We start from the raw sequence: 22,948 nt of genomic DNA, 5'->3' as shown, positions 1-22,948 counted from the left end.
ACTTTTATCTCCATTCTTTCTCTAAAAAGACCCACTTTGTACATCTCTATGTAACATCTGTCCTTTTGATTAGACTGGCGTTCTCAGAGCTTTCATCACTTTCTTTCTCTCTCAGTTCAGTTTTCTTTTTCTTCTCACTCTGACTTGTATAGTTCAGGTACTTCTCTAGGTCATTCTTTCTCCATAATGTACTGTAAGCACACACTACTGACTCTTATCTGTAGATAAAGTAACTTAGGCCTTCCTATCACTGGGTTATTTTCTAAATAAAGCTTATCTTTATTTTCTTTCATACAAGCACCAGCCTCAAGAATACCTTCTTACAAAAGTTGCACTCCTAACTTTAGTGTTTCTTTTTCCATGCATTCTTTCTACTATATAAAGCTGTTTGCTATCCAACTGTGCTTTGTTGTTGGAAGTAATGGAGGTTCACTGAAGCCAGACAAATCTCTATTAAGTAGGAAAGATATTATGCCTTAATGACAAAGATAAATCTGCAACCCCTCTTAAGTGTGCACTTGACCCTTAGGAGCAATGTGGCATTTCTGATATAGATTATACATCATTTTCCTGGAAGACAAACCACCAACCTTCTGCTTTAACTAGACTGGGTTTTAATTCATCAGCCATCTGTCAGTCTACTACTATAATCAGACACTGATTAAGGTTTTCAGTGGTTCAGATAATATAACTTTCTGCCTGTAGCTGAGTCTTCAGAAGAAGAAAGAAGGAAAGGTGACAAGCCCCTGGGGAGACACAGGTCCTGCTATTCAGCCTGAATCAGAACCTCTTCTGTTACTTTTGCAGAGTCTGAGCAGAATTATAAGTGTTAAGCCTGAGAGTGACAGCAAGCTGTGAAAATATGAGGCTGAAACCTGGGCTTTTGGGGAATTATGGGCACCAGTTATTAATCGTATGCCTGAGCTTGGGTGGTTTGGCCATAAATAAACAGATGACTCACTAAGCAAATGGTTGGAAATAACACTTGCAACCTCCTGTCTTACTGCTCCATACTTGGAAACCCAGACTTGTTGAGATTTACATGGATTCTTTTCCTCCTGACTATTGCCAGCTATGTCTCCTCCCTGACTCTTTCAGCCCTGGGGAAGTACTGCTAGTTAAATCAGATTTGGCTTTATTATTCTGCTTATTCTTCTTTGTGGTGACTTTGTGGCAATTACCACATTGTCAGTTTGGGATGATATGATTATCCCACTATGGTACCCCAGGAATAGAACAGCTCAGCATGTAATCACCATGCTGGTAGCATTGCGTGCTTAACCTCTGAGTTACTTCACTTAGCACTTTCATATAGCATGGAGAATAAGACAAAATCTTCCACAGGCCCAAAGCACAAATATCATGTGGTTGAGCAGAAACACCCTAGCACCATTTTCTGAAAAGATAATCTATGTATTAGTAAAACCACTGTAAAACAAAGTCTTTCAAAGAAGGGCATAATTGATAGTATTGAAAGTTGCTGAATGTATCCAGGAGAATTAATAGGATTATGCTTGCAGATTACAGTGGCCCACCTCATAGTATGACCAAGGCAGTTTCACTACTGAAACCAGGCCTAAACACAATTGAAACGAATCTGAAAATTAATTTTATTCTAGAGTGTTTGGATCTGCTTGGCAAAATGTAAACTTGTACCGTAATTATTATACTTGGGGACATTTTACTGCAGAAGTTGTCATCTAACAATCTCTGAAAAGTTGCATCTTTTTCTATAATTAGAATAAATTTTGCATCTGTAATCAAATCTGTAATATTAAGGATTCAAGAAAAAATACTGGAATTCAACTGTACTACATAAAGTACTGAATATTGTTTGATTCAGTATCAGTGACACCATTTTATATTGAATCTTTAGTTGTTGTTGTTTTTTACTTCTTCCTTTAGTCTATACATTTTGCTTAAAGGATACTTCTTATTCCTTCTACATTAGATGGTACAGGTGCCTGAGAAAACAGAAGTTAAAGTGTTTTAGAAACTGAGGAAAGACATTCTTTCAAATTAATTAGACAATAAAAAGCAAAAATAAATCTCTAAAAGGCTTTTCCAAAATAAATAACTATTGTAATGCTTCATTACTTTGTGGATGCTATCAGATATAACTTAGTAAGTATTGTGGTTTGCATGTATTAACATCCTAATTCTAACCATCCTTCAAGAGTCAATACCTTACAGTGGTGAGGTGGCCCGTATATCAGAATCACACTATGAGTTGGGAATTTTGTAGACTAAATGCAATCCATTGGAGAAAGAAAAGCAACCCACTCTAGTATTTTGCCAATAAAATCCAAGGGACGTTCACAACCCAGAGAATGTCAAGAGAATACTGGAAGAGTAGTCCCCCAGTCTGGAAGTATCCAACAAGCTACTGGGGAGGAGCAGAGTACAAATAGCATCAATGCTTATAATGTGGCTGTATTAAAATCAAAAGGATGTCCAGGTCCAGCTACTGATATGGCCAGAGGTAAAAAGAATGTTCAGTGTTGCAAGGATATGTATATCATTGGTGCATGGAATGTCAGAACAATGAACTAGAGCAGAGTTGATGGGAATCAGTGAACTGAAATGGACTGGAATGAGTTACTTCACATCAGAACATCAGATTTCTACTGTGGATAAGAAAATCATAGAAGAAATTGAGTAGCCATTATTACACTGACAACAAAAGAACATATTGCCAAAGGCATGGTTTTCCCAGTTGTAACATAAGGCTGTGAAGGCTGAACTTTCAGAAAGACTGAAGGAAGAAAAATTGATGCCTTTGAACTGTAGTGCTGGAGAAAACTGTTGAGAATACCATGAACTGCAAGAAGAACAAATCATTCATTGCTCAATAAAGTCAACCCAGATCCCTCCTGGCAGCACTAATAATAAAGCTAATGCTTAAATAATTTGAATGCATCATTTGAAAGCAAGTCACTGGAGAATATCTCATGCTTGTGGCTAATCTTTTTTTTTTTTACTTATTTTATATTTTTATATTACTATCTTTAATTTCATGGCTTAACTCTATGTGAATGAGCAGTCATGTACCTTCAATTACTTATTCATCTACTTATTCATCTATCCTTTTTTGCAGAGGAATAGGTTAGATGTTTCCGTTCCTGATTTCTAGAAAGCCAGTCTGCCATTTAAACTGTCTCTGCCCAACAGGACATATGATGTACTTTATAATCCATGTAAGAAAATTCAGCATATTCTCACAGGGTTGCTCAGTTGAGCCCTCCCCAACCCATCCTTGAGTTGGCAAAAAACTATTTTGGCATAAAATTTGCTGTTCTCCATCCTCCCTCTATTGTCTCTTCTCCCAATCACTGATTTCCCTCCTAAGTAATGGGTAACAAAGCCTAACAGATTTTGCATACATTGAGGTTGTCCTTAGATAGAATCACAAGGGAGAAGAAACTGGACAGCTAAGGATAATTTAAGCTTCTCTGTCTTATGAGTCACAGGTAAGATGAAGACTACATCATAAGCAGATAATGATTTTACCAGAATGTGCCATGGTTAGGTGCAAGTGGAAAAAGTCCAGACATTCAGTCCAGTAAAATTATAGCCAAGCAACAAAAACTTGTTTATCATATCGGAAACCTAATGGATATAAATCATGAACCTCTCTTACTGAATACATAATGCTATACATTATTTGACCCCTAAAGTATCATTTCTCTAAAAGTTTTGGATAATTCAGTGTTAATTCTCTGCCTAGCAATTTGAACATATCTAATCCTATTGTGGTACTGGCATGCTGAAATTGGATTGAAAATAATTATGGAGATTGTACTGATTCTGTTTTTGATGGAGTGGACAAGCAACAATAATTATACAATAACTATAAACACTGAATATGTGTTTTATGACCCAGAGTTTACAATCAAAGAATGTAGCAGTTGTAAAAAGACAGTAATTTAGTGTTTTTGCAAAGAACAGTTCTGGTTTTTCTTTGAAAGACTTGAAGTGGGTGTTGTTGCTCCAGAATAAAAATTACAAGGCCTCATAATGTTTTTAGCAAAAATATATCATCTATGTGCTTTCAACTACAAACACACAAATGCGTATCTTGTATAAAATCAGAAAATAATAATGAATTGTACATACTGTGGTACTGCAAGTACAATTTACTTTTGTACCATCCTCCTCAACATAACTAAGATTACCAGCAATGCACCCTTTGCTAGTGGAGAGCTGCAAATAAAAAAGTAGCACTTCACATATTAATTACATAGTCACCAGGATAATATATCTAATCATTATATATAGGCTAGATAGGGAAAAAAAATCAGTTAAGCCTGAGTAAACACAAATGTTGTCATAGTATTCTTCATTACTGTAAATAGGCACAGGAAATTTCATCAATTCTAATATTGGATTGGCCAAACTTAATATTGAATTAGGCAACTACTTCCTGATGTTTGTAAGTAGTGTGGCTTATTTCCATGCCAATCTGACATTGATAGAAGTTTGACCACTGTCCCCCAAGCCTTTCCCACACAATATCTAAGCTCTTTGATAACCGATCCCTCAAAACCATCCCACTTCATTTTTTATTTGGCAAGTGGGGAAAGTATTGGGAGTTCTCTGGCAGTAGTACTCTTGCTGGAGCATAGGAGGGTGGTATCTCCCTTTTACGCCACTGAATCAGTGCACTGAAATGTGTCTTTTTCAAGGTGGATTACAGTGTGAGTGAGCAAACACAGAAACGGTAAATAAGATATTTTTCCCCTCTTCTCTTGGCTATAGTTTGCTTCTGGAGTGTCACTACTAGAAAAAGGAAATGGCAAAAGATCCCTCCCCACGCACACACATACACTTTCTTCTCCCTTCTGTGATTTGCAGCTGCCACTAAAATCTACTCAGTAGATATACGTATGATTTTATAATTTCTCTTTTCATGCCCATCGGTACTTATTATTGTGGGAAATTAAGAAAAATGTTATTTCCTACCCTTTTCCCCCAAATGCATTAAATTACTGCAGATCATGTAAGAGACATTTAATACTTAACAATATGTAGCATCCTCCTGGGTATCTTGAGCATACAGGAAATGTCATTTATAATGTTGTCCACAACCCTCTGATTACCAAAATGTACTGTATCGGTGTAAAATATATCTCTGTCAGAATAAAATATTATTTTAAAATAAAATAATTACAATCTCAAGGGATCTGAATGCTACTTAGGAAATGCTCTAGGACTCATGAATACTTAGCAAAGGACATCCCACCGGTATTAGCTGTGGATATCATCACACTGCAGTCTGCCTCCTTGTATCTCATGCTTTGCCTCTTTTAAATGGATCCCACAATAATTGAAAGTTATAGCGGGGGGGGGGGACAAAGGGTGTGTTCACAACTATTCTTATGCAGAGTTTTTCAGCAAGGATTTTTACAAATTGTCACAGTAAGTTGAGCTAAGATGAGGAAAAAAATATTTGAATCCCTGTACAACCAGAAAAATGGGCTAGTTGCTTGTTCTTTCAGCCTGTTTTACCTTAGAGAGAGGAAGTGGCATGGAGAATGATGAGTACTGCTTTGAAGTGCCTGGACAAAAACTTAAATGCTATTTAAATACTAAAAATACTATTTTTTGAAGTGTGCTAATTTACCATTCTGCTCTTGTAGCATCTGTAACGTTTGGATCTGATTAGGGCATAAATGATTCTCTTCACCCTCTTGCTATCATTAAATGAGCAAAATTTAATCAGCTATATTAATTTATCCTGAAACAGGTACTCTGGCATCATAAAGGCACAGCAATCTTGTAAACTAATGAGGTAGTTTCGAATGTAATATATTTGGTAGGACCAGTTTCAAAAAAATCTCAGAATGGTGAGCTAGACCTTATGTCTCAAAGAATATCTTCTCTGCTTCAGTATTTCAAAAGATACCATGGTAGTGAAGCAGGCCACAATAGAAATACTATCACAGAGGCTGTGTTTGTACAGCACACATAAATTGGTTATGAGATTAATTCACTTTTGGGGTTTGCACAATATGCCAAGAAGGTAGGATTCACATCACAACCATCTGTTACAAGCCACAGCGTCAAAATGACGACATGTGCATCATGAAGTCATCATATCAATGATACAGTTATATAATTTGTGCCATGACATCTAATACAAGTATCACATAATTTGTGCGACAATGTTATAACACACATGTCATTTGACATCTCTGTTGAGATTTCTTCCTATGAAATTGTAATGGGCAGTAGGAATAATGTTAAGGAAGATTCGCCACCAAGACAATGGTCAGATAAAAGAAATTTAAGTCTGAGGCAGAAAAGTAATTTGAGAAAGTTTCTCAGACTTGACCCTCCCTAGTTCTCACAAAAATAAAGGGAATAAAGATAAACATAGAAATATGTAGCTTTGGATCATTTTCCTCAATAAATAAATGAGACATTATAATGGTTTTGACTCATTTGTTTAATTGGGTTCTCTTTATCTAGTTTTAGGATTTTTGGGGAGAACAGATCACATTTTAGGCCATATTTATGCAGAAATATTGAAAATTCAAATGGGTTCACAAACTTTTAAACACCACTGTATATGTTTATTTTTACCTTACAAATACATGTAAACATGATTATTACCTTTTAGTTGCATAAATGTTTGTCTGAACCATCTTGTAGATTATAGATAATATTTTAAGAAACAAAGCTGAAACATAAAGCAAAATTTAATACACTTGCCACCTGAAAAGTCCTAAAACATTTGCATCCTTTGCATTTTATCTTCAACTACGTGCGTACAATGTATTTCTCTTATTGTTGGGCACCATTTGCAAAGATATGATGAACCTAGACTAAACCTTATCTGACTTACTAAAAAGCTTTATGTGAAAGTCTCAGCTGATGAAAACCATGATGGACAATGGAGGTCAATATCTATTTACTTATCTGGTGACAACCATGGCATGGAAAGATTGCAAAATAGAATAAAGAGGAGTAAACGATAAAAAGCACGAATTAACAAATGAAAGAAAAAAAATAGTTATGTTATATGTTTGTGAAACTAAGAGAAAGGGAAAGCATGTCATCAATCAATCTGAATAAGATGGTCTGATGTTGTGGAGTGCAATTGATGAATACGTGCAGAGAAGTGAAGGTATAGATTTGATTATGAATGAAAGGGCTAAAACATGTCAGAAAATATGAATTAATGCAATCTAGGTTATTGTACAGGCATACTATAGGAATCCATAGGTTGGTAATTATGTTACATTCCAGTGAATGGTGATAATGGAAGGAATTTGGGGAAAAATGTACAATATTCTGAATGAATGTGATCCTGAAAGGGGGGGGGGGAAGAATTAGGTAGCATGAACAGAAGAATTAGAATGATATAAAAGAATGTAGAAACAGTGACTGGGGCATTTGGAGACCTAGGAACTTTGTATGGGAATAATCCATTGAAGACTGGAACTGAAAAAAATGCTTTACAATGTTAGTGTCAAAGAAAATGGATGAAAAGGAAGTTACAAATGCTGTGAGAATGTTGAAAAATGATAACACTTCAGGTGTAGAATATGTAATGGCTGTATGATTTGTTTAAAATATATGTAATGATTACATCTTTGCTTATCAATTGGAACAATGTCATAATTATACCACTGTGCAGAGGGAAAGGTAACAAGAATAAATGCAAAATTTACAAGAGGATTAGTTTATTAAGTGTACCCAGGAAGTATCTGACCAAAAAACAATATTTTAGCTATTTGCTTACTTCTGTATTATTCTTACTAAACAGATTTACAAAGTTTTGGATTTTCTGAAGAGGTTTCTGTTTCAGATCTGAATCAAAACAAATTGCCCTACAACTTAGCTTGAACCCAACAAGGACACTTCTAAAGTAGACTCCAATTAAATACTTGATACATGCTTTTCTGCACTTTTTGGATTGGGAGGGTGCAATTGCAACATAGAAAAATGCAGGAATTTCATTGGTTAACAACTGAGAACACTGAAATATTTTGTGTGTAAATGTGTCTAATATACTTTTGGAAAATAATTAATGACAAATTTTGGCAGTAGATATTTTAAGGACAGCAGTACTATTGATGTATTTTAAAATGTTTCAGAATTAAATAGATCAGTGAGTTTCTTTAACTTACCAAACTTTGGTGCTGATTTAGGATTGTCACTTCTTATTTTTCGTGTGGTACAATTAGGTATCATCTGTAAACCTACAGCATCTTTAAACCTGTGGTTTTGAAAACCAAATCAGGTATTTAAAAGAAGAAGAAATAATTATCTGATATTTTATTCTTCAGAATTGATAGTATTGCATAAAATTTAAGAATGTTTTTAATACTGAAGATTAAAAAACAAGGCTAAAACATAATTTCAAAGGAAGATAAATTAGAGAAAGTATGATAGTTAAACCAACATATGTAATCAATTCTAAGATAGAAATTATAAAGATAAAATCTGAATTAGTGTTAATTACCTAATATCCTTGGAAAAATGAGAGGATCAATGAGACTAGGCCACTAGATGACTATCAGCAGATGCAATAAGGGCAGAGAAATATTGATGTTTCACTGCCCTTATCACCACAAGGATTACCAAAGTAATTCTGAATATGGGCTTTTATCCATGTTCCACCAGACTTGTTCTTTGTCTTCTTCCAATGGAGCTCTAGGTGTCTCATCGGGTACTTCATCTCCCAGAGCTCCTCAGTGAAACAAGATGCACCTCAGGATTGATACACAGGGAATATACACTGGGAGTATAGGGAGATACACAGTATAGTATAGTATAGTATAGTATAGTATAGTATAGTATAGTATAGTATAGTATAGTATAGTATAGTATAGTATAGGGAGATACACAGGGAGAGGACACATAGGGGCAATGCAGTGCAAGCCCATGCCACCCACTATTCCAGGCAGTGACTAAGGTCTCAGTCAAACTTCCCACCTCAGGGAAAATCCCCAAATCCCAAACTTTCTCTGGAATTGAACAGGGTTCATAAATGTAGAGAGAAGGAAGATGACCTTGATGGAGATATGCAGGTACCATTACCTAGGCAAAGGGGGCTGAAGCATTTTTAAAGTCCAGAATGAAATAATATTCAGAAGTGGCTCAGACAGATGCTTCCCTAATTCATTGAACTATAAGAAGGAGGAGGAATACAGCACAATCAGATTTGCAAGTTTCTTTTATTATAGCCAATCTCAATAAAGGTAGTTTTAGTCTTCCTGGGGAGTTGATTTCCTGGTCTGGTTTACCTAATGGGGCTGACATCAATAATGGTTCACTTAATTAAGGAGGCATCTGCCTGAGCTGCTTCCAAATATTATTTGGTTTTGGATTTTAAAAATGCTTTAGCCCCTTCTGCCTAGGCAACAGTTTCTGCATATCTCAGTCAAGGTAATCTTTCTTACGCTCTCCACAAGTCATCTGGGGTGGGCCAAAGAAAAAGGCCCTCTCCCTCCCTCCCTCCCTCCCTCTGTGTGTGTGTGTGTGTGTGTGAGAGAGAGAGAGAGACAGAGAGAGACAGAGAGAGAGAGAGAGATGTAAGTTCAGAGAGTCATCTGTCCACAGCAATAGACTGATGGCAGTGTCCTTCAATACCAATCATGTCACAACTGCCCTGAGACAAAAACCAGATCTAGAGTGCAACCACCGGGTGTGTGTCATGCCTTCAGTGATTTGGGACAGATCCATGGTTGACATGGAGGCCATGCATTCCTGAGCTGCCCTGGACTCAACGTCACCAGGTGGCAAATTGAAATTCCTGAGAACTAACAACCTCAGGGTCTCTATTGTCAGTCCAGCCATGGAATCCAGCAGATCAGGCAGGGAAGATGCTAGGCAGCAGGGAGGGCTGTACAACAGCAACAATTACAACTGTTTCCTACAGCCCAATTCACATATGCAGAATTTCTGAAAGCTCTTAGTTCAGTGTTTTTCAAACCTGGCAACTTTAAAAAGTGTTTCTGGCTGGGAAATTTTGGGAGCTGAAGTCCACACACCTTAAAGTTGCCAAGTTTGAAAAACACTGCATTAATGACTTTATGGATCATAACAGCTACCACATCCTCCCCTCCCCTGGAGCCTTGGCTGATGCAAAACTCAGAACTTGGGTGGACAGAGTTCTAAGAGGGGACACTGCCCACCCCGAGCTCTTAGTTATGCATATCAGGTCAGTGTCCTCATCCACCATAAGGGCATATTTATTATAAACCCGCATGGCATTCAAAAATAGTAGCCAAAGGTCAGGGCCCCCATGGATTCAGTAATCAAGCATTAAAGATGGAAACTGAGGGCTGGACAAAGGGACCATTCTTTAACAGCAGACCCAATTTCCCTGACTGCAGCTTGTCCTCAGGTTCTGGCTATACCTACTCCTGCCCATCACCATCCAAAGGTTCCTGCCTGCTTTCCTATCTCCCCCTTAGCCCTTCCCACTCCTAGCTTCTGCCTCCAAGGCCAAGATATACAGTCCCTCACCCCACACTCCCCCTATCACTCACAGCACACCTACAGTCACCCCAATGCCTGTATAGCACCTCCAGAGCTCTGCCTTGTTAGGCTGTTATACTGGCACCCATGCCCATGTGCCTTTCTTCTCCTCAAAACGTATTACGAGAATTTAAAGTATAATTTCCTCAAAAAAGTAAAAAATGCAGAAAAAATAAATATAGAAACCATATTTGCTCAAACACACAGCACAAACTTTAGGTATAAAATACTGTGTAGATTAGGCAATGAATTTATCAGTTAGTTAGTTAGTTAGTTAGTACTTCCCAGAATTTAATATATATTTGCTTATATTGTGCCAATATATTACTATTCAGCATTTTAATATTTTTTTTCAAAGTACAAACCATATATACTTGCATATAAGCCCATCTGCGGATAAGCCAACTCTTGAATTTTTAACCAAAATACCATTAAAAAATGTGCCAGTGAAATTTTAGGACTGGGATAGATGAGAGGTAAGAGGCTGGCAGATACCCACTTGAAAAGACATGATGCTGTAAGGCCTGGAACCAAACCCAAAAATCAGGGTCCCAAATATGGCATGTAAGGATACTTCGGGCATTTTCAAAGCTTTTGGGACAACGTTTTTCTAATGAGGGTCCTATGGATTTTCAATATTTTCAATATTTTTTTTTAACCAGGTTGTCTACAAGTAGTCTCTAAGAATCAGTGGGACTAGACCCACTGGGACAAAAGATAACTTTAGTCAAAGGTTGAAAAGATTACACCAAGGTCTAGCATCCAGCAGAGACCAAGCCTGTCTCTAAACAATGTGCAGCTTTCTTAATGCATCTTGGAACTGGAAGCACAGCTCTAATAAACTGAGTGAATAGCATCAAGGATGTTAAGATTTCTAGAAAAATACAGACTTGGGCACCATGGCTATAAGGCCCTTGCAAGCTGCAGGGACAGAGCAAACTCCTTTCCAATAGAAACGTCTCAGGTTAGCTGATAGTATAGTTTCCCTGCAAGTCTTCCCTGTCCAATATGGGGAGAGAAGTGGACAGAATGGATCTAAGATATGCCTTCTCCATTCTTGGGTTATTCAAATGGCTGAGTTGCATTTATTTATAAATAAGATCACTGCACCAGTAACCCTACCTTCTTAAATTTCAGAGCTCGTACATTCCCTTTTTAGTTGGACAAGTGTTTTCCTTTAAATCCACAGAACGTATTTCCAAACTAATGTACAGTATAGTGTAATTATGCACAATATTTGATTATGCTATTAAGAAACAGTTACTGTTTTCTATATGAAAAACCTAATAGGGTTGCATTTTGCTATTCAAAGACATTACTTTTTATATCCTTGAGGTGGCAGAAGACACTACATTATAAAATCATAGTAAATCTTCTAGCCTTAGAAAACTTGGAATATCTCAATGTACTGAAATGTATCCAGAGTAAGTTAGTCATCATGTCTAATTTAAGTTCATCTGACTTCAGTGGGTTCACTAAAAATCTTTAATTTATTTCACATCTGTGACATTTGAAACTGAGACAAATTACGGTCAAATTTTAGTTTTCCTCACATTTAGAAAGACAAACATGATTGTCTTTCTAAATTATATATAAAATGATTTTGGTTTGCTTTATTATGTATATAAACAAAAACCTGGGCAATCTAAACCCAGAAAAGGGTTAGTGTGATATTACTTTCTACTTATTTTCTTTGTGTTCAAATCGTACTTTGATGCCAAATTAATAAAGATTAATCTAGCCCTTATAATATTTATCTTTATTTCATAGTGCTCAAGGAGGTGAATATACATTCTAAGACAGTTTCCCATTCAGAAATTCACAAACCCAGACTAATTTAACTCCAACAAAACATTTTTAGACAAACCTTCAGTTACAGATAATATTATAGATAAGGCATAATGACATATTCTAATACTTAAAATGAACTATATAAATGGTAAATACTGTTGATGACCAAATCCCTTTGGTATTAATAAATTCTTGTAAGCAAAAATGCAGAGTGAATGAGAAGAGGACAATAGAATCAGATATGCTTTATAACACAGGAAATTATTTTATACTATGTCAAACTATATTACTATCTAGTTCAATACTCTCTGCTCTAGATTTGCAGAGTTTAATCCATCATCTGGCTTTTGGTTATGCTGTTGTTCCTGAAAATTTCTGAATGTAAAATTTGTGTTCTATCATCTATATGGTCCCGCCTCAATTTTAATAGACTAAAATTGAAGAATGTAAAATTGAATAATGGCAATAATAATTTTCATGTTAAACCAAATTGTAATATAGTTGGAGTCAATTACAAATTAATTTCTGAATTATAAAACACAAAAAAACTATTATGTAGCTGCATAATAAACTGAAAACATAGAATAAACTCTTCTCTGTATTATAGATCTTGATTCCTAATGCCCTTTCTTCTTCCTTCACAGAATATAAAACATTTCTTTTAATTTTAGATAATAATGACACAATTATTAACAGTTCTATTTTTTAGATCTTTATTGATGAGATTTATGAACAGTTCTGTCATAGTGATCTGCCTGTAATCTGAAACTGTTCATAACTATGGAAGTTCAACACTTATTTATCCTTTCTACCAATTCACTGATCTAGGTTTTTGTTATTTCTCTTTTTTTCTTTTCTGTCAGCTATCTGCATTAGCTTCCATTTTAAGATAACAGTGTGAATTACTATTTAATTTCCTGAGTAGCAGGCATTTAATTGGCAGCTGATTGGTTTCCATGTCATTCCTTGTTACTAAGGAGTGTTACTTGTGTTACTAATGACACCTCCATTGCTTCACCTCCTCAATTCCTGAGAACATCAATCGGCTGACTAATAGGAACTCCATTCAGCTAAGCATTAGGAGTGCAAGAAGCAGCACTCGATCAATGCTCTCTTCCAAATTACATGAGGTTCTGATGTTTCAAAAAGCTCCTACCCTCACTTCACACAAATAGTTGTCAACCCCCCATTTTTGTTCATTAAATTGAGCAGCTCCTGTGGGGAGGGAAAATTGCTAAAAGTTGTCATCATAAGCCTTGCAGTAAGGATTTGGGGTGAAGCAAGAGTTTTTGCCAAAGGGAAAAATGCCTGTTCACAATTTCTGCACAGCATCAGCATTTCAGTGGAAAGACTGTTTTTAGTGAGATTTTTAAATACATTGCAGTAAGGCAGCTATGCTCGGAACAGTCAGTAATAAAAGGAAACAAGGCTGCCAGACGCCATCAAAGCCGACACCAACCAGAGCATAAAACAACTGAAAAAAGCTTACAAGATTGGAAAATGTGGAGAGAGAGCTGGTCCACAGAATCGCTGAGAATCAGACACGATTGAACAGATAGCATCATCATCAAACCAGAAATAAATTAAAGCCTTGCTGATCATGAGTAGGTACAGAGTTAGTTTCTGGTTCAAAGACTGTAGAATTGCTTGAGTCTAATACTTCAAAATGTAGGTTATTAACCATTGTCATGAAAAGTTCTCATAACTTTATCTATGGTACTGCAATTTTTTATAAATCAATGGTGGCTTTTAGTTAGATTTAACAAGCCTGTAAGTGGCTTTTTGTGAGATTCTTAGGTACTGAGTTACTGTTGGCATGGACTGACTTCCATACAATGGTAGGGTTCTAGCAGTAGACCTACAGTCTTCCACTGTTTTCAGAAACAGAACAAACACAACACTGAAAATTATTTAAAAATAGGACTGACATTATACCGTGAGCTAAGGGAGTGTTCCCCAGCTGGATGCTTTCTAGATACTGGGAAATCCACCACATTGAAAGGGTAGCAGACTGGGGAAGCCTGTCATAAAACTCATGATATGTGAAAAAAACCTGTGATCTTTTGTGTTATTTGCATACATTTATGTCTGTATATTTTGAAAAATTTATTTAATGTTAGACACTGCTCTTAACTCTGATATGCATGTACCCCAAAATGTAGCGGCAGTAAATAAATAAATATACAAGTAATATTTTATCTGTAATGTTTGTATACATTACATTCACAAGCATGGTTTACTTACTGTATATTTCCCCAGTCAGATCTGTTTTTCAGGATAAGGATAGGTGCTTTATTTGTGGACAGACTCATGACAACATCTTCAATAACATTTTCTATTGCTCTCAGTACCTCGGAGCTGAAAGAAGTTACAGTATATAATTTCACACAGATTGTATACCAGTTTCAAAGTTTCCAAAAATATTTTGCATTATTGCCTTTTAACTATATTTTTTTTGAGATTTCTGAAGATTCTAGAAACATTTCACTGTACTTTGTCTTGCTTTCAGTAGTAGAAATCAGTTCATATGTTTAAGCTTCAGCCTTCAGAAGTGCATTTCTAGCTAGTCCTCACAAGATTTTTTTCATCAAGCCAAATATTTGGATCAACTGATTTAAAACAACTATGATGAATGTTTTTAAATCATATGATGTAATATTAGCTTTGGCCAGAGTTTGACTTAACTTGTTTTTAAATGCTGTAAACTTAAAAAAAAAAAAGTTCAAGGGTATAATATAAGTACTTCCTCTCTACCATAGCACATTAACCTTTTGATCTGACATTTTGAATGAGTGCCTGTGGTTTTTAATTATATGAAGGTTTTGGCTGGATAACAACATTGTGTGTGTGGCAGGGGGAAGTTAAATGTGTCATGAACTGAAGTAAGTACATTAGTATTGCTCTGTGTGTGTGTGTAAATGTGTGTAAGTGTGTATGTATTTCTGTGTGGTGTGCATGCGTGCGTGTATGTGTGTGTGTGTGTGTATATATATATACACACACACACATACACACACATACATACATATCTATCTATCTGTCTGTCTGTCTATCTATATCAGATTACTCTGAATCTTCTATGAACAAAACTGCATTTTTGGTTAATTTTTCTACTCTTCCCCATTTTATACCTATATTTTGATGGAATATATTATAAAGTGCCATTTGTTTAGTTATATCTTGTTTCTACGTCAAAATCATATAAGCTAAATCCCCAATCTTCCTTTAGCCTACTGAGATTGTTTGTTTTGGTATCCTTTTATTTATATACTACACATACATATTATATCACAAACCACTTTAATGATTTTCATACTAGAGTTTAAGAAATGATCCCCCATGCGAATGAAGATGATGAATAGGAGTTTCACTGCAGTTCAAAAAACAAAAAAAGTCCAAAGTCTCTTTTGTCACACAGAGCTACTTGAATAGTTGTTCGTTTCCTGACTAAAATTATGATACTGCATTACATTCAGCTGTAATCTGAATATGGTACTTTCTTAGATGGGAGCATGGTGATTTAACGAATGGCAAATAAGAGCCTCAAAATTTAATGTACTTCTTCACTATTACTTTTGATGCTGTTAAAATATGATTCTATACATTTTTGTTAAGAAGACTAATATTTATCATTAAAACAGATTATGCGGTATCTTTCTCTATTTCTTGCTCATGTTTTAGGTTGAGATGTTTCAGAATAAAATTAAGTTAATAGGAAACAGGCATTCCCAGCATTGCTGATTAGCCATGTTTCGTACTGATACTTTTTACTGATATTTCACATCTTTCAGTATTTATAATTGTTGTAATAATTAATAGTCCATGTGTATTAAACAGTATCTTTCTTTATAAATCAGATCATTTAGCCAGATAGTTTTCAGTTTCACTTTTACAAATGCATCAGTAAGTAAACAAGGCCAGATAGCAGATCCAGGTTTCACATCCAGGCTTACGATCTGAGGTTTTTGGAACCAACAGAGTTTGAGAGCGCTTTAAATGTGGGAAGAGAAAAATTTGAATGAGACACTCATTTGAACAAATCACACATTTCCTTCTTTCATTTTAGCTCCCACTGCTTAAAAATGAAGTAGCCGTCAATAAAAAGTTATATGACTGGCCCAACGTACCAACTTAAAAAACAGAACAAAAAACACCGCAGCAGTAATTACGGACAAATCTAAGCTGTGAACAGCAAGGAACTACAGCATATCACACAAGGATAAAGCCTGTCAGCTCATTTTAAACAAGTCACAGCATGAACATTGTTTCTTTTCTTTTGGCCACAGAGGTAGAAATACCCTTAAATTATTATTTCACAACAGAAATTTTAAAAGATACAGAATTAATCTTTTATAGTGGGTTTGTTTCAGCAAATGTGGTTTAGGATTTAGATTATTAGAAATTATATTTAGAAATACTAAATTGTTCACGGCAAAGGTATTGGATGACAAATTCCTTACGCTAAATATCTTGTATATTTATAGTACAGTATCAGAAAACAATAGCCTTTCCAATTTAATTTGGGGAATGCAAACTGGCAAATGATTTCTTGTATGTGTGAAAGGGATAATTCAAAACATTGGAACTGTTTATGTATAAATAAATATAGGCTCAAAAACTAGGGGATGAGTATTCAGTGAATAATGCTAATGGAAGTAGCAAATGCAAGCTATATTTCGACTAGAAATCCATATTTCAATTTTCACATTTATTGTTCAGTTGTTGGTGACTGCCAAAACTCCATAAATTTTTATTTTACGCAAGTTTATAGGCAGCTTCTGACTCTACCACTTTCCCAATTACAATTAAAAAAAAAGATTCAAACAATAAACATAACAGAAAATAGTAGTTGCCAAGTACTGGGCTAAGGGGCAAAAATCCAAAAATACCAGGAAAAAAGAAAAGGGGGGGGGGAACCCTCACTGAAGAATGGGTGAAATCTCATTATTCCCAAAGATCTGCTGGAACATCTAAACCCCAGCAGCTTCACAGTGGTAGGAAAACTAAATAGCCCCAGCCTCTTTCCTGGTTTTCTCATGACCTCTTCACCAAGTCTCCTAACTTACTTCCTGTAGGATAAAAGGAAAATATTAATTGCTCCAGCGAGGGGTATAGGTGGGTGGATGAAGCTGAATGAGAAACAGGAATGGAAAAACCTGGTTCCAGTCCAGTTCCAGGTTATAACTTTTCAGTGAGGAACTGCGAATTTTATCCAGCGAAGATATTGTGCTATGTCACAAGAGCGCTGGTTTCAAGGCATCATGGACATGTACAGTTCTCTGCAGTGTTCTGCACTTGGAGAATGGACTCGTACTAAGGCAGTGTTTCTTAAAGTGTGGTCCAAGGACCCCTGGGGGTCCTCCCAATCCCTCTCAGGGGTCCATGAAATCAAAATTATTTGTCAGATGTTGAAGATACTTGCAAAAAAATTAAAACAATGTCACTCTTCTCATTATTATTTTTTTGTTAAAAAAATGCAGGGTTTTTCCATGAAAAATATTTCATTTATGTTAATAGCTAATGGGCTTAATATTGTTATTTTTACACAATTCAATAAATATTCTATAATGTGTCAATATTAATTTTTAATATGGTAAATATTGATAAATATAACTGATACAAACAAAAGCTCTTTTGGGGTCCTCCATAATTTTTAAAAGTGCAAAGAGCAAAAAGTTTAAGAAACACTGCACTAGGGATTGGAAATAGGTAAAAAGCAAGGAAAGCTTACATGTGGGGCATTCTGCTTCCAGATCCTGCCATTGAAGCAACTCCCACTTGAAGGCAACTCTATGTCCTAGCACAGGGCCTTTCTCCATACTCTTCCTTCAGCCTTTACTATAGTAGTTAATTATAAATGAGACAGAGAATTTACAAGGCAGCTTCATATTTTCATAGCAGAAGTGGTAATAAAACAGCCAACTATAATAGAAACAGATTTGAACTGATTTAAATATCAGCCATTTTTTAAAGTGAACATACTTTTTAGGGAAAGCTGTTAAACTAACATTTTCCACTTGCTGGACAAGAGAAAAGAAAAATCTTAACTGCCTAAAAATAGAGCTTCTTAGACCTGAAGTGTTTCAATTAAAAGCTGTAGGAACAGTATAACAAACATTATTTTTGTTGTCCCCAAACCATGGGATGTTCTTGTGTGCTATAAAAGGGTGAAAAAGCTTTCTGTGCAGCTAAATATCGTGCATACTAGCTGGATGCATTTTCACCAGACTAAACTCATTAAATTCCCTTATTTCAGAATAAATACAGGTAGTCCTCATTTAGCGACTGTTCACAGTTGTGACGGTGTTGAAAAAGTAACTTTATGACCATTTCTTACATTTATGAAGTTCGCAGGTCTGTAAAGCAAAGGAGAGCTGAAGTAAGATGACAAGCACAGTTGTGGTTTCACTTAGTGACCACTTTGATTAATGGTTGAGCTGCCAGTCCAAATTGTGGTGGCTAAAGAGGACCGCCTATATTCCTGCTATTATGTGGTAACAGAAGTGAAAATTGGGTTCCTGCTCTATTTTTTGAATTAGCCTCTGGATGGGCGTTAACCACACTGGTGAGGTCTGACATGGTCTGTTACCTGGAGAAACAGACATTTGTGGGTTATTTTGGGAGGCAGCTATGGGAAGTTGCCAGGATGCTGATGGAGTGGGCATCAGCACCAACTAGCATTTGGCCAGTGCAACCATCTTTTGGAGTAGAGGTAGTCCCCGGGTTAAGAATGCCCAGTTTACAGATGACCCATAATTAAGAATAGAGCCTATTTGTAGCAAAATTCGAGTTACATACCCAGTGATTCAAGTTAAATACACAATGGTTCAAGTTAATTACACAATACTACTTATACAGTATTATACAATAATACTGTTCCGGCTTACATGCAAATTCGGCTTAAGGACAGACCTTGGGAACAGAACTTGCTCTTAAACTGGGGACTCCATGCACAGATCATCTCTGTCTTGTTTTTTAATGTAACAGCCTCAATTTATAATCCAGATTGTATCTGGGTGACATTACCTAGACATTTCACAACTGAGGCTGGCAACGTGGGGTTTTGCTGAGGTTTCCCTGAGGGCCAATTGGTGTTGATCCAGTAAAGTGAACAAAGACCAGTCTGTCTCTGTCGAACAAGCCATCAGGAAACAGAAACAAAGATTTAAAAACCCAACCGAAAAAAGGAGAGAACCATCTGTTACACCCAACCCAGAGGAAAAAGCAGCTTCAGACTGAAAGCCCGCCTTTCTCCTGCTCTCTGTTTTCTGTCAATCTTTAGCTGGGCCAGCCAGGCAGCCAATCAAATTGTGGCAAAGGCAGGCCTAGCCCGGCTTGTTGGACTGCTGGTGGGACACACCTGTTTGTATTCTGAGGGCTGATGAAGAAAATGGGCTACTGTTAACTTAAAAAAAAAAAAAATCCAGTGTTGCTAGTGAATATATTACCTGGATGGCAGGGCCTGGGCTACCCGTGGCCACTGCAGGTTGACTTTGGGGATTGCTGCACTGTGCAGAGAATTGATTTTGCTAGTATTTGCAATTTTCAGGTCTCTATCATCCCATACTTTCTAGGTTATATGGAAATTCTTTTACTTTTGTAAAAAAATAAACTATTTAGTCATTCCGTCAGTGACAACTGAAAGCCAAAAAGCTTTCAAAAGCTGAAGAGACGTTTGCAGCTCTGATTTTTCCCTCAACTTGCTTCAGAAGGATTAGTGCAGTGTTTCTCACCTCAGCAACTTTAAAATGTGTGGACTTCAACTCCCAGAATTCCTGCTGGATGGGGAATTCTGGGAGTTCAAGTCCGCACATCTTAAAGTTGCTGAGGGTGAGGAACATTGGATTAGAACTATAACAAGATTAAGTGGGAATTCCACACAAGCCTCTTAAATATGAGCTATGCATGTGTATTTGAATCCTCTGAACTGTACTTTTTATTTGGTATAGGTGTATTTATTTGGTTGTTTATTTATTTATTTATTTATTTATTTTAAAATAAATAAATAAATAAATTATATGATTTATAATTATTTACCGTATATTATGTGAACCTTCAGATTTAGCAGCAACACTTGTACCCTGCCACAGAATCATCTGGATTGTGAATGAGCTATAATACTTTAATTAATAAATAAGAAAAAGGATTTTCCCCACCCTTGCCATTCTAATTATTCTGATTAAGGGTTAGGTTCTGTCATAAAAGAAAAGAAAAAATTCAGTTAATAAAGAACAACAAAGATCAAATTAATGAATACTTTTACATTTAACACACCTTCCTTTATTCTTTAGATGTAATCAGTTCTGACAGTTCTGACAGGAAATATTTATACAAAGCCCCTGTAACCCTTTTTAAGAACTCTCTCTCTATGTAAAAACAGTTTCAAGGTTTCTTTGATATACAAACTGACAAGTATATGTCAGGAACTTAAATAACATTGGCAAATTAAATGGCTCAGCATAAGAAGACATTTTGAAGATTTCTGTTGCATCAAATATCAATGTCAGTTAGCACGACTCTTATATGGAATATCATTTCCTGCTTTGCTCACATTGAACAGAATAAAGATAAATACAATATGTATTTAAATTATGGTTCCAGCCAAACCTGAAAATATGAAGATCAAATAACAGAAAAATCTAAGTAAAATGATCACCATTAGTCAGATTAAAGACGATTAGTTAAACATAGGCCACATTCAGATATATCCTGTGCAATCCATAATTTATATTAGATTACAGAAGTCAGATTAAAGATGATTAGTTAAACATAGGCCACATTCAGATATATCCTGTGCAATCCATAATTTATATTAGATTAAAAAATGTTTCAGTGTAGAAACAGTTTAATCACTTCTGTGCTAAATTTTTAGCAGTCCAGAATAAAGTGGTTCCTGTTTGCCAGCAAAATAAACATTATTTTTATATTCATAATAATTTCCTAATTCCCATGCATATTATCTTTGAGTTAGCTTTCTATTAACTCATTTTAGTGACTGGGACTCAGGCAGTAAGTATATAAATTAAATATATTATTATTATATAGCACGTAAAATTATTGATTCACATTCATTACAGTTCCTATGTCATCCCAAATAATTTACAGAACTTATCTCTCTTCATTTAAGAGGAATCAATTGTCCCTCTGATCGTGCCAAAAATATTCTAGAACAAAATTAGAGCATTTTGGTAACATAAGGATAGCAGGCGCTTCTGGAAAACGAGATCTGGAGAAATGTAAAGCAAATGCAATTGATAACGATGAAATAATTTTCTGGATCTCTTGTTGTATCTCTTCTCAGTTTCATGTGACTGTGAGAAAAGTCTTCCGTTGCAGTGGCATGATTTGACTGAACAAGTTAGCTGAGTATGGGAACCAAACTTATCACCTGCTGCTTACGTGGACAGATGCTGATCTTTTTTAATGAACAAAGCCTCTAGTATAGAAACAGGAGATGAAAAGTCATTCACACCAAAGAGCATAAAACAGGCATATCCTTTCTGATTTGACATGCCTTGCTTAAAGAAGAAAATCCAATACGTTTTAAGCTTACCCAACATTTGAATGAGAAACACCTGCAAGTAATTTAGTAATGGTAGCCAAGCCAGTACAATAGATTGACTTTGTTTCCAGACGGTTGTTCTTTGTTTTGTATCTTTGACCACTTATAAATCTGACAGGACCTTTCTTTAATAAGAAGGAACTTTAAGCTTATCTCAAATATTCAAGATACTTCCACTACTTCCGCATGAAAAGGCACCAAAGTGACACAGTAATGCTAAGGAAACTATAGTAAATTATATATCTTCACAGCAGAATGCAGTGTTTTGTGTGAAATTAAACATGTTACCATTTTATTTTAAAAGTTTAAACAATAGTGTTTTTCATTGTTGTTCCTTTCTGAATCATGAGAATAAACACTTCAGAGCTGCCAAAGACTCTAAGCCAAACCACAGATGCAATGTACAAAGCATGATTTCTTAACCTTTTTAAAATTTTAATATTTGATGATTGAAAGCTGAAAGTGTGAAATTACACAATTTAAAATAATTGGCTTAAATGCGACAGACCATAGATTCTTAACATTGTGAAGATTACAGTAGAAGGCTTTGTTCCCCACAGAAAACTTCACTTGTAAATCTTGTGATTGAAACTTTCTGAAGTGAAATGAAAATTTTATCTGTGGTGATTTAATGATGCATTCTGGTCAGTAAACAACTATACAGGTTGCTTGAAACATTCTGATATTCTTCATTATTCTAAAGCGTTTTCAGTATACTTATTTATTTATTGGCTTTTTTTCTCCTCAAAATGCAAAAGTTGGCCATCCAAACTTTCACTGGATAATCCTGTCAGTAACGCACAATTGCATTTTATGCCACTGTGGGAATCTCAAGAAAGCAGCTGGGCATATTATACATTTAGATGTTGCAGAAAAAGTTGTTTTTGAGAATTTGCCTGAAATTACCTTTTTGGCAGCCTTCCTAAGAATATGATTAAGAATTTTATATTCAAATTTTGTTAAGTTGTAGCAAGCTAAACAAACCTTAATGAAACGGAGCTTTGAAACATGTGAAGAGCTGAAGCCCATTAGTAAATAGACTAAAAGTTCAAATAATTTTGTTCTTGCATTCTGAACCACAGTGTTTGTACAATATGGTGCATT

General features: G+C 35.6%; 1 protein-coding gene across 1 annotated transcript in view; it reads right to left on the bottom strand.

Annotated features, from left to right (window-relative positions):
* Positions 1 to 19,427, bottom strand: part of SPO11 (SPO11 initiator of meiotic double strand breaks) — a 28,775-nt gene extending 9,348 nt beyond the window's left edge. Inside the window, exons 1-8 of the mRNA XM_088153985.1 lie at positions 19,309 to 19,427; positions 14,527 to 14,640; positions 8,136 to 8,224; positions 6,616 to 6,682; positions 5,023 to 5,131; positions 4,117 to 4,203; positions 1,931 to 1,964; positions 1,657 to 1,766 (exon numbers count right to left, since the gene is read on the bottom strand). Coding sequence (XP_088010111.1) covers positions 1,657 to 1,766; positions 1,931 to 1,964; positions 4,117 to 4,203; positions 5,023 to 5,131; positions 6,616 to 6,682; positions 8,136 to 8,224; positions 14,527 to 14,640; positions 19,309 to 19,427 — 729 coding nt within the window. The remainder of the gene's footprint in view (positions 1 to 1,656; positions 1,767 to 1,930; positions 1,965 to 4,116; positions 4,204 to 5,022; positions 5,132 to 6,615; positions 6,683 to 8,135; positions 8,225 to 14,526; positions 14,641 to 19,308) is intronic.
* Between the last annotated feature and the right edge of the window lie 3,521 nt (positions 19,428 to 22,948).

This window comes from Python bivittatus, unplaced genomic scaffold (genome assembly GCF_059951505.1).
Source record: "Python bivittatus isolate LINGU-HERP-01145 unplaced genomic scaffold, Pbiv_v1 ctg000700_np1212, whole genome shotgun sequence".
NCBI lineage: Eukaryota > Metazoa > Chordata > Lepidosauria > Squamata > Pythonidae > Python > Python bivittatus.
Note: the sequence above shows the minus strand (reverse complement) of the source record. Positions and strands in the feature narration are given on the sequence as shown.